Source organism: Fukomys damarensis, unplaced genomic scaffold (assembly GCF_012274545.1).
Source record: "Fukomys damarensis isolate Sample0158 unplaced genomic scaffold, DMR_v1.0_HiC HiC_scaffold_22, whole genome shotgun sequence".
NCBI lineage: Eukaryota > Metazoa > Chordata > Mammalia > Rodentia > Bathyergidae > Fukomys > Fukomys damarensis.
In genome coordinates, this window is record NW_022900934.1 from 8,737,048 (window position 1) to 8,749,954 (window position 12,907).

Sequence of the window (12,907 nt, forward strand, 5' to 3'; positions counted from 1 at the left end):
ATAGTGGTACAGAAGGAGCAGGGCCCAGAAATTCATAAAGAATCTTTCTGCTCCAATTTTTTTTTCTTCATGATGTGGTTGAATCAACCTGTATAGGACCGTTTGTGAGAATGAAGCGAGATAATGTTTGTGAAGATCTTGCTGCAGGACCTGGCACGGTTTGCTACTATAATTGGCGTAACTGCCAGTTCACTATTTATTATGCTTCCATTGCTAAATAGAATCTGGTCTATGGGAAAGCACAACTGATATTTGTTGAAAATGAAAGAAATAGGAGGGAGGGAAGAGGGAAAAAAACAAGGAGGGAAGGAAGAAAGAAAAATTTGATAAATGAAGAAATGGTCAGAATCTCCTATAGACACCAAGTAGTTTGGCATATTTGGCTTTTCCTAGACGGCCGGATAATCCATGTACTTAGAGTTGCCAGATTTAGCAAATAAAGACACAGAATGCCCAGTTAAGATTGAATTTCAGATAAACAATGAATACTTTAAAAGTATAAATATGGTCCATGCAATATTTTGGACATATTAATACTAAAATATATTTGTTGTTTGTTTTAAATGCAAATTTAACTGGACGCCCATCCTGTATTTTTTTCTGGCAACCTTACATTCTTTTCAACCTGAACATGTATTTTTATCAAGCTGTCCATAAAAAAGGTGGCAGCTCACTGGACTAGAATACATTCCTGCCAACAATTTCAAGGTTAGGTGTGCTGTTAAACTCGCACACTGTATTACATGGTAATGACTATAATTTTAAGTCCTTATGCATTTTAGACTCACTGATTTACTCTCTGTTTAATTTCTATTATTCAAGAGCATGTAGCTGTTAAAGATATATACAAATGCATATTGAAATTGTTTTAGATTACTTATGTCCTAAAATAGGGGATGCACATTTAATATTTTCTAATGAATTTTTAATGAAAATTTGATTTTAGCATTTGGCAGAGCATCCTATAGGATTTAAGGTATGTCCAAGAAGGGAAAGGAAATGCAGGTCAAGATTTATGTGTTTTGGAAAACACAGATATGGCAAAGCTCCCATATTTTCCATCATATCTTGACATGCTTTCTAAACATGGTATCATTTTACACAATTTGTGCTATCACGCATACCAACGAAGATTAGAGCTCCAGATAACAGTGGTGCCTTTCGCGATCCCTCAAGAACATAACGTGCACAATTCTAAGCAGTGGGGGAGGCCCTGTATCCGTGTCCACAGAGGACCCCAGGAGTGGAGGCCTTTGTTCGCAAGTGAACAAAGCATCGAGCTACCACCTGTGCACAGATGAGGGAAGCATCCTGGCGAATTGGCGTATCTGTCCCGTTAACACAAACACATGCAGTGCTGCATTCTTTTTTCTATGCACACAACACACGCACACTCTCATTGCTTTGAACGACTCCCAAATCTTCAAGCGTGTTTTCCTGCAATCTTCTGGGAATCATAGCATAATGGTGATTATATAAGAGCAAAGCTTTGGCTGTGACTAGTAACACCGTAATATAGTGCTTTGAAGGGCTATATTAGAAATATTTACTCTGTACAAATGCAGGAAGATGTAAAAATAGCTATCTTGTCTTTGCACACATCTATGTATTTAACAAATGCCTTTGTGTATGTTTTCCCAAATTATTGGTTTACCTTCCCTTCCTATAACAGATATCGTACATTTCAGATTTTGACAGAGGATGGATGCAAGCTTCCTTTTTCTCCCTTCTCCCTATTTACATAACGCAGTTAAAAAATGATTACAAACCTAACAGGTGGAAAATTGGTCTTTATTATAGCACAAAATAAACATTACCTATTTGTCTTCTTTACCATGGTTTGGATTCACTACTATCGGATTTGAAACATCATTCTTTTTAAAGGTATTCTATTTATGTCCACCTTTTTTAAAAAAAGCACCCAAAAAGCATAATAGCAAGTTACATAAAATTTAAAATGTTCTATAGCAAATAAATAGGCTGTGGCAGAGGCCCAAGCTCGTGTGTAAATTCAATGGATGTATATTTCGGCTTTTCATTCAGTGGGGTGAGCTGATCAAATCATGCTGGAAACGGAGGGATGAATCTGCCAGTAACATTTAATTCTCATGATAAAGACATGCAAACAAAAAAAAAAATATGGTTTTCATTTGGGTCCAGATCAGAAGCTTAGATCTCACTAAGGGAAGAGTTCCAGATTCGATATTTTAATCTTTTGTTTCATTTTTTGGGCATTCTCACTCAGAAAAACCTCACTAGCTCAGCCATGTGAGCCCAAAGCCACCCAAATACCCGTCTCTCCCTGGGACTCACCTAGTGTCCAAACCTGTGTGATGCAGTCAGAAAGTCAACTGCTTAGTGGTAAAGGGTTGGACAATAGGGGGTGTCAAGCACTTATCTATTAAGCTGTCGCTAGCTTTCTCTAGCTTACTGTGCGTTAATTAAGAGCAGATCGGCACTGCAGCATGACACGAACTAGACCGGTAAGCACAACAGTCCATGTTGGGTGGTCATGCTGTGGTGAGGCCCCGGGTGAAGGACAACTCGACTCTGTGCGAGGCTCACGAGCATGTGCAGGTGTCATGCTGGAGAGGAGCAAAAGGGAGGCCGAAGAAATACACAAAAGGAGATGAAAGGTGCTTGTTATGATCCAGCCTTCCTCATGCTCAGTGCGTGAGAATCTGCCAAGGTATTTGACCTCGGTCTGGGACTTTTTATCCGCAGCTGACATGGTTGGGCATCAGTGCCTGCACAAGCCACGGACTTCTGTGATACATGATGCAAACTGTCTTAGAGCTGTAGGACCCCATGTGCTTGGAGCATAGGTAGGCAGAAAGCCATTTGTGTCTTTAAGTGAAATAAAATCTCAAGGGCATGCATCGCACCTATTTTTGCTAGAGATGGACTCTGATCTTAGTCTACCCTAAAGAAAACAAAAGACGAGAGAAGAAAACAGACTTCTCCCTTCCGCTTTAATGACCCGCAGAGAAGAGTGTTTTTCTACCATCCCTTTAAGGACACGTGCACTGTCACAGGGAAAATGAATGTAGGAAATAAAGGGAAGGGAGTGGAAGGTAGCGACTGCTAAAGAGTAAGCTGCAAAAAGCATTAATTACGCGTAACAATAATAAAGACAACTTTAAGTTATTTGTGAGCTGATTAAGAAATCTCTGTCTAGTGACTGCCCCTAGCAACTGCCCCATCTTTGATCTGTTTTCACCTTCCTCCCACTTCGAAAGTCATTAGCATTGCTAAGGGAAGGCAGGAGGGGTGGTGACATGGAATGGCGGAGAGAAGCTCGTGCTTGTTAACTACTGTGAAGGGAGCCTGGGCTGGACCCTGGAGGTTGCGTCTTGGATACTAAGGGACTCGTGTATCACGGAGGCCTAGGCACAACATCATCTGTGGACTTCATCTCTCTAAATCCATCTTACTCTAGCGCCCCACTCTACACTGGAGGACTTGAAAGAAGAGTTAGGCTTATTTTATCATGTTCTGGTCTCTCATAAAAATAAGTCTACGGCAGCAAGTTACTGTCCTGCTTGGCCTTGGGAGACACCAGCTGCCTCTAAGCAGACCCATCTCCTTTTAACCAGCTCCTCACAAGGCTGCTGTCACCATCGCCTGGGAGCCAACCCATACCTGTGGAGCTATTCTTCATCCACGTCTGTTACAAACTGTGAATGGTGCTCAGGTGACTTGCTGTGCGTTTTGCTTAGGTGGAGTTTTACCGCATGTTTGCTCACAAAAGTCCGACAGCACAACTTACACTTGAATTTAGAGTCTGTGTCCTCTTCGCCAGCTATTGTTTCCGGAGATCTCTGAGCCGACGACACCCGGGAGATCTCTTGCTCCACCTTGCTTTGCTGGTCCGTGGCCATGCGGGTCATGTCCTTCATTTGGAAGCCCAGGTGAGACTCAAGGTGACTGATGTAAGTGGGCGGGGTTCTGAACTGGGAAGCACAGTCACTGCAGTAAAAGATGGGGTGTCCCTTGTCCATGTTTTTCAGAAATTTTGTCCCTCCTGTTTTCCTAAGCTGGTACTTGACATTCGCCAGCCAGTGGCTGATCGTGGTCATGGAGAGTCCTGTAAACTTGGAGATCTGCATACGCTCCTGTGGGCCCAGGTCGGAGAGCAGGTATTTGCCCTCAGAGGTCTGGAAGAGGCTCGAGGCAAACTGGGCTTGCAGAATGAGAAGGTGCTGAGGGTTCCAGTTGGATTGCCGGCCTTTCCTTTTATGCAAAGTGGAGACCTCGCTGGACACATCCTCAAAGCGCCTCACATCCATTTCCAGCTTCATGGGTGGTACCCTGGAGGAAGTGGCGGGCTTGGGGGTGGTTGCTTTCGGGAGGACTTTGACCATGTCAGCGATGTCAGACAGAGCGTGCTTCTGAGGCGGGGATGTACAGGATTGTGCTTGCGAGGACTCGGCTTTCTTGCTTTTGGACTTGGTCAGGTCGATGGGTTGGTCGTTGTTCTCAAACAGGAAGCGCCTGGACACACTGGCTGGCCTCGTGGAGGCCGGACTCAGCACCGGCTTGTCCATGGCACTGAGACTGGATTTGTGAAACAGAGAAATTGTGCTTGAGCTTGGGCTGGAGCAGGAAGGAGAGCGCAAGGGCTCTGTGGCCTTGCCCAGGTGATTGTTCAGGACAGACTGCAGGGCGCTGAGTGGGTTGATGCATGGCAGGGCTGGGGTGTGGTTGGCAAGGGCACAGCCGTTACTAAGAGAAGACACTGGCTCCAAGGACTGTGGCTTCTCTTTCTCACTGCTCTCTTTCGTGGGCTTGTCCTCCTCTTCCAGGGGACATGGCTCAGCCCTTCTGGGTTCCAAGGGTGGCTCACTTTTGGAGAAAGAGTCCCCCTCACTGTGGCTGAATGACGATGCCTCCTCCTGGGCACTTTCTTTCGCATTGTCCTTCACCACCTCATCTTTGTCTTCTGACTCCTTCTTAACTTGGGTGTATGGGGCCAAGTTGGTGGGCACAGACACGAGTGGCATCACTTTCCACTTCGGTGCAATTGGCCTTAACTTGTTGGTGAGATTAGGCCGAATCTGCAGGACCTGGGATCCCATGGGCAAAGGTGGCTTGGTGCCCTCTGACAGCTGGTAGGCTGCGTGGATGCTGGGGTAGGCGCTCCAACTGGGAGCGCCATTTTGGGCTTTGTTGATGGCTGTGGTGACAGTATTTTCGAGTGACTTCAAAATGTCCCCTCCACCTTTGGAGCCATCTTCTAAGTCCTCCTCCCTTAGATACTGGTATTTTGTGGTAGGATCTAAAGGTTTTTGCAGGGGGTCTTCATACTCCTCACTTTTCACGACTTTTTCTTCGTTGTTGGTTCCCTCCGATCTCTCTTTTTTGCTCTCTCTCTTTAGCTCAGTGGTAGAGGCGGTACAGTCAGATGCAGAGTTGCTCGATGGCTTGGGAGCCAGACAATCATTGCTTGGGGTCTCTGACAATGACTGCATCTTCTCCACTGCCACGGGGTCTAACACCAGCTGCTTCCCTTTCTTGGAGGCGGAGCTGGTGACCTTGAGAAAGTGGCCGGTCACCATCATGTGCGTGGTGAGCTGCTGCAGAGTGTCGTGGGAGCTTCCGCACTCCATGCACTTTAAGATCTGGGACTTGCAGGCCTCAAACTGCCAGGTGTAGCTGGCCCCATTCTGGTAGCCGTAGCGGTTATTGGAGGACAGCTGCAAGTTGGCATTCTTCTGAGAAGGAAAAGAATCTGCAAACGATCCAGTGGTTGAATCTGGGGAACAAGGCCGATTGACATCAAACACACGCTTCTTCGCTGAAGTGACCATTTTCGATGAAATGGTTGGGACTGGCTCCTTCAAAGGCACTTTTTGGTAATGCTTTGTTTTGATCATATGGACGCTCAGATCTTGGAGAGAATCGAAGGAGTCCCCACAGAACATGCATTTCAGAACCTTTTGAGCATCCTCCTTGTCCATATCCTGGAAGGCCCTTTTCCGGGGCTTTGAGTAGCTCGTGGGTCTGAGCTTGTCCTTTTTGCGGTTGTCGTCCTGGTAGTGGCCCGTTTCATTCATGTGCACGGTGAGCTCCACCAAAGTGTCATAGGCAGCACTGCACTGCCGACAGCGGAACCTGCTGGCCCCCGTGAACACCGTCCCGCACATCTTGCTGCTCTGACGATACAGCTGCACCGAGCTGAAGAGGCTGGGTTTTGACACGGACCTGGAAGGCAGGTTCTGCTGCAGGCTTTTGGACAGCGCGTCTTGGTGCCAGTCAAAGTCGCCCTTGTTGCTGCCATTTCGGGTGTCACAGTTCCTCCTCTCGCTGTTGGAGAGCTTGAAGCCGAGACCCAGGCCTGACCAGTAGGAATCGGACAGGATGTTGGCATAGACGGCCGTCATTTTATCCATGCAGGTGTGTGCTTTGTTCGGAAGCTCGGGGTGAGGGTTCGCCTTCTTGTCCGAGGCATCTCGGCCGCAGACGCTCTTGATGTCGGACACCTGGTCACTGGCATCGCTCAGCAGAGACTCGCTCTCGGCATCCTGGTTGGACAGGTGGCTCCCGGGAGAGTTCTGGCAGCTGAAGTAGCCTTTCTGCTCTGGGCCTGTTTCTAGCTCCTCGTCTGTCCCTGTGTCATTGCTGATCTGAAGCTGAGCTACTGAGCCACTGTCCTCCTCCTCCTCCTCCTCTTCTTTTATTTCTTCCTCTTCCTTCAGCTGCTCCTCCTGGGCGTAGCCTGCAAGAGAAGGAGAAGAGATGAAATAACACCAACGGGTTACACATTCCTTTCCGGTGTCCCCATTTGGATAAAGCACTTTCCATGCTGAACTGACCAGGAGTTGAATCTATACATTTGTGAAATCCAACACATGGAAATAGGGAAGAAGCCAAATGGTGTCTTTTGTGCCATTTACTGCTTTAAAAGAATTGGCAAGAGTCATTATTCTCTATAAATGGCTGGCATCCCAAGTTAATAGTTTTGTGTTTAAGAAATATCACTCTTTAATGGTTCCTATAATGGGACAATTGCTAAATTTATATGTATGGATTTCAGGAATTCTGGATTGAAGCTCAAATCCCATGAAAGCAAAACAGGAAATGATACTGACTCATATAAAAACCAAGATTCGGCCCTTGGCATCATAATGGTAAAATTTTCCAAAATAGTTGAACGTATTGGCATATACTCAAGTAAATATATCATTTTTTGAGCACTGAGAAGTAATTTGGATGCACAGCCATTGTATTTTTGATAGGCAGTCTCTTTTTGTTGTAACATTTTTTATTTGTAGAAAGTTGCACTGCAGGAAGAGAGATTATGGAATATGCAAATACAACCTTCCATCGATACCAAAAAATCACGTACAGTCAGGAAATATAATGATTTTTAAATAATTGCAAATGGTGTTGGAATGGGACATTTGGGGACTATCCTATTATTTTCAAACAGGTTTATGAAGACCTTTTCAGACAAGGCTGAAAATGCCCTCTCAATCTTGTTCCCGTAATTTCAAATGCATTGTGATTTGTGGGCACCCGTCATGAGATGCCAATTATGTAGTTGATTTGTAGATGCAAAATGCTATTGGGATGCACGCTTTCCCTTCTCGGAAAGGATTTAGGACTAGTAATGGTGCAGGGAAAATGAAGACACGAGAGAGTGGGTGTAAAGGGCATAGATGGGTAAATATCTATCAATGAAGATGGGGAATGTGACTATTTATATCCATGGGCTCATTTTCTTCACCTGGTCTTTCAGACTGTGTGATAAAATGTAGCCAAAGAGGTATCCAAGGAAAGGAGACTCATTCTTATATATGCAAGGATTGCGTGATCTCAATGTACTCTTTTCCTTAAGAGCTTGGATTTCTCTGTGGCAGCAGGTGGCTCATTGGAAAAAGCCCTAATGCAGGAGGTATCATTTCTGTCCACCAAGGATAAAGTCTGGGAGTGGAGTGGTCCTAAGTGGAGGCAGGCAGAGAGAGTCTGAAGAGAAAGGGTTGGTTAGGAATTGGGCAGCTGCAGTCAGGAACCCCAATGATGGGAAAAAGAACCAAGCTAACACATTTTTCACTTTGTCTAATAGTCACACGATGTAGGTGCTACTTTTATTGTCATTTTATAGGTGGGGAAACTGAGGCTTTAAGGTTAAGAAATTCACGCAAGTGCACACCGCTAGTGTGGCAGGAGCACAGCATGAACCCAAGTCTGTTTGATGAGACAGTCTACGGTCTTTCCAAGTAGGCTCCGCTCTTTTGCTGTCAGTAACCTAACGAATAAGGAAACTTTGCCAGGACCCAAAGGTTGAAGGTTAAGCAGTGAAAGTCAGTAGAAATATCACTAAATAGATAACCACCTCGGGAGGCAGACTGTGGGAATGCCGGAGACAAGAGCCCATGAATTGAAGACATGATGCTCTAAAACAAGATGAAATATAGTCGAGAGTTTTATAGTTGCGTTTGTTATTTTATTGTTACCAATATGGTGTTTTTGCTTCCCCAAGTTGGCAAGTAGATTTTAAATAAAATTAAATTGGTGTTGCTGGGCTCCAGTTCCATAAATTGATTTGAAGAAACTGCTGGTCAAAGAGCCATTAATAGGTGGTTACTATTTGCAAGAAAACTGTAGTTTAAAGTAACTGCAGGACCAAACTAGATCATCCCTGTCATTCTCATACCATTTTCTTTGCTCTAATTTAGATGTTGGCAAAAGCAGTTAAACCATTAAGTTCAAGGAGAAAATTCATGTAATAAAATTAATAAATGAGTTGTTACTGAGCCAAGTAAGGTGAAAAATCAGGTAAATTTTCTCAAAAAGTCATTTTGAGGATGAAATTAGGCAAATTTTATTACTCAGATAGGATCACCGTTGAAAAATAAAAGTGTGCTTTTATTTTGGGCTAAATACCAGGTCATTAGGCATCAGGCAGGGCCATTCCAAGCTAAGATATAAAATCACCATATTTAAGGGCGTCGTGAACAGAGCAATGAAGTATGCACGGACACACACATGCATACACGCACCTAGGACAAGTGAAGACATCTAGGGAAAAGGAAGGGAACTCTCCCTCACCGCAACTGGGTGGAGGTATTGCTGGGTTTTGCTCATTATTTCCATGCTTAGGCAGTGCCTGGCACTTAGTGAGAAGTCGGTGGGCAGTAATTTATGTTTCACATTGTGTGTCAATGAAATGCACACGTGCTCTTCCCCCTGCACATGAGCATGCAAACACACACATACACACACACATTGTACCCAGCCAATACAATCATTTTCAAATAAGGAGAGAAGAAGAAATGTTCTTCTTTTTTTTTCCCCTGCTGACATTTGGAAGCTGAGCTTTCCGGACCAGCTCAACCTCACAATCTACCTTGTCCTTCTAAATGGATTCCCCAGAAGAAAAGTCGGAGACAGCGCACGCCTCCCCCACAATGCAGACAAAATTTTCTGCTTAATTAGGCATTGACATGTTTACTATAACCTTTTACAGAAGAGTAACTCGTGCTGAGAGACCCTTTTTGTCTGTTTTCCTCTGCAGAACAGACTAAATCCCATGCACCCGATAAGGTAACGTGTTGAAAAGCTTCATAAAAAAAAAAAGTGCCAAGGCATCTGTCAAAGTGAGTGTATTTTAACAATGGCTGAGGGTTCCAAGGAGTTCTAAAGACCACATTTTAATATTATACATTTAAAACTGTTCACTTGACTTAAGTGATTTTGTTTGCCACCGGCAGTTGAGGCGAGAGAGAAGCAGGAACCATAATATGGGAGATCGGATGCCTAATGAGTATCTGTCTCGCTTTCTATCGATGATTTGTTTAATAAGACTGCATCATGTGTAAATCTTGGCGGAAAAGGATGAGTGGCAAGTTTATTCATATGAATACTCACTTAACAAAAGAAAACTATCACAGAGATGCCAAGGCACAGTAAGAAAGAATCTTTTTGCTAATTTGGGGTTGTAGACCAAACATGACAGGGGTGAACGTCCCCTTTTCTAACCCACATTTCTGCTGGCGTCCCTTCCTGCTGTTTGGCTTTGGTCTTGGGGAACTTCTGCATTCCCGGGGTGGTTAATTCAGTGAGCAAACTCCTGTCTGTTATTTGTCTCAGTGACGGACTCAGGAGACCTATTCTCCTGTCCTCCACTCCATGGCCGCTGCTCAGCCTGAGCCGCCACTCTGTCCACTAGGGTGACTCAGTGGTCTTCCTGTAGTCTGCTGCTCGAACGTCTTATGTGACATGGGCCAGGTTGTGATTTCTCTGCCCAGAAGCTTCTTCCTCTGAACTTTCAAGTCTCAGCCAGTAGTCCTTTCTAAGAGAGGTTTTCCTGACCAAGTTCCCCCCTCCACAGAGCTCTCCATGGCTCCATCCTACTCACCAAACCTTGTAGCACGACCTGGCGATCCTACTTGTTCGTTTATTCATTGGTTGTCTCCTCTCACTGAATGTGAAACCAAAACGCCCCTCTGAAGACAGAGACCTTGCTCCTCCCCAACACCCAGATCACAAGCTGGTGCACATGATTCCATCCTGCCCACCAGTGACGGGAATGAATGAACGAGTGAACAGACACACAGGTGGTGCAATGGAAGAGGGTTACCCCAGACCCTTGGATGGGTGAAGACCCCCTACTCCCACTCCATGAACCTGAGATGCGAACCACAATGCTCCTAAGAACGGTACTCAACGATAAACCCAGAACTCCTGCTCCATAAATTATCTTTTCAGATGAAACAAGGCACCAACTTCCTTGTCTCCAATACTCTGGGGGTGGACTCACACTTGCAAGTATGAGCACTGCAAATCAGCACCAAGACTGCAAAACATCAGAAATTATGCTTTTTAAAATCCATGGCCAGAGGCCCAGGATTTAGCTCAGCGGTGCCGCTGCCTGCCTCGCAAGCCTAAGGTCCCAAATTCGATCCCCGGTACCAAAAACAAAAAAAGAAACAAACAAAAAAGAACAGTCAGAGAGATCTTTGGAACTGGGGGTTAATTTTGCCTGTAACAGACAAAGGAAAACTCCATTAACTGTTTTGGGATAGATACATGTTACACAAATATCAGGGTAATTGTTTCCTGGATTCTTCACTTTCAAAAGGAGAAATGTTATCACTGCAAAATTTTACTCTAATAGTATGTGAGTACGATTCAGAAATAAATCCTTAAATTTAGAATTTTCCTCTTAAAGATTTAAGAATGAAAAGGGAAAATATTTTTTAAATGACCAATTCAATTTTGACCTCTAGTCTTGACCCAAGACCTCTAGTCAGAATAATTTCAATGAAATTGTGCAGAATAATTCACATGTGGCCTTATAACAGATAACAGATATTTGCTAGCACACATTTTTTGTAGTTGCCTTGAAAATCCACAATCGAGTATTTACGGTGGAAACACTGACAGGCTTTTTAATGGCACTAGAAGTGCAACAGTTATAACCCAAGAACAATTTAAAGCTCAAGAAGGCTGAGCTTCAAAAATAAACCAGGATTTAACTAAGATCTCATTTAACAACAAGTCCGATGGCGACAGGATCATTTTCACCAATCTGCTCCAGTAAATGACAGTTTAAAGTCACACGGAGGCTCTGAAGTGTGGAAGGCAGGTGTAAATGAGGGACGGGGAAGGCTGCTTGCCGTGTACCAGTGGGTACACTGTGAGGCCACAGAGAGGGGCCTGCTGTCATGAGTCACCTGAGTCTTGGCACCTGTGGCCTAAGAGCCTTTTAGCGTGCATATTCCTGTTGGCACTAATTGGCACTCCAGTTGGCAGCCTGAGTAAGCGACGGAGGATTTCAGTGTTCAAGGAAACGGAGCTACTTTTTGATGGTGGCCAGACCCAGAGGAAGGGCCTCGGAGGGTAGGGCTGAGGGATATTTTTACTTTTTCTCTGTCTTTTGTTTCAGGACAGTGCGAGACTGGGGGACTGTGGGGTCCCCTGACACCCCTGTACCTCGAGCCAAGGTTCAGCCCTTCTGCGGTTGGGAAAAGCTGCCCAACTTCACGCATATTTCCAAATGGGAGTATTTCCAACAGCAACAGCACGAGTCAGGATGTGTCGATGCTCATACCTGCCCTACCACACAGAGCTCATGGATGTAAGCGCGACTCACACAAACTGATCAGGAGTGGAAGCAACGTTCCTTCCTCTATCTGAATATCGGAACCGAACAAGGAGAATTCTTCATCTAAGGGAACATTGAAGATGAGTAGAGACAACAACATGGCAGCTTAGCCTGAGACCGGAAGTGCTCTGTGGAAGGAATGAAAAGCTTTCATCGCAAGCAGCACCTCTCCCGTTCCTGAAGACTGTTCAGTTACTCAGAGCATTTCACACGTACGGTGGATGCACATGGGAGGTCTGTATGAAATAAATCTCTATTTGCTTTATGTACTTTTGTTGTTAGCACTTTTTAGGGCCATTGCCTTGGTCTCCAACACTGTGAGCTGTTTGCTAACAGTGATTTGTGACTTGCTCCGTGCCGCGGCCATCGGCACAAGAAGCCTGAGCTACTTCCATCAGGGGAACCCACTACTGGGGCAACCCTTTGTGGTTCATCCGCTTATTCTTTTAATCAAGAGACACTCATTTTACAGCTGTCACAGTCAAGATGCTTTAGTCAAGTTTCACAGACACGTCCATCACAGTGGTTCTCTGAAGACCAAGGAGAGGAGAGAGAGAGAGAGGAGTTGGCCACCTGGAAGTCAAGCCACCCTCACGTGCAAAAATAAGTAGCAGCAGATACTCGGCTTCATATACAGAGAGATGCTAACAGGCTGTGGATGACTGGGAAGCTTGTACCACAGTGAAAAAATACAAGTGCTACTCAAGCTTATCAGCTCTTATCAGCTCTAAAGTTGTTTGGACAAAGTGTACAGATGAAGCCAAATATTCTGTAGAACCCACCCATTAGAACCCT

The 12,907-nt window shown here is 44.9% G+C and overlaps 1 protein-coding gene across 1 annotated transcript in view; it reads right to left on the bottom strand.

Annotated features, from left to right (window-relative positions):
- Positions 1-1,779: 1,779 nt before the first annotated feature.
- The window catches only part of Tshz2 (teashirt zinc finger homeobox 2), a 163,944-nt gene continuing 152,816 nt past the window's right edge, over positions 1,780-12,907 (bottom strand). Inside the window, exon 3 of the mRNA XM_033767086.1 lies at positions 1,780-6,718. Coding sequence (XP_033622977.1) covers positions 3,651-6,718 — 3,068 coding nt within the window. The 3' untranslated portion in view covers positions 1,780-3,650. The remainder of the gene's footprint in view (positions 6,719-12,907) is intronic.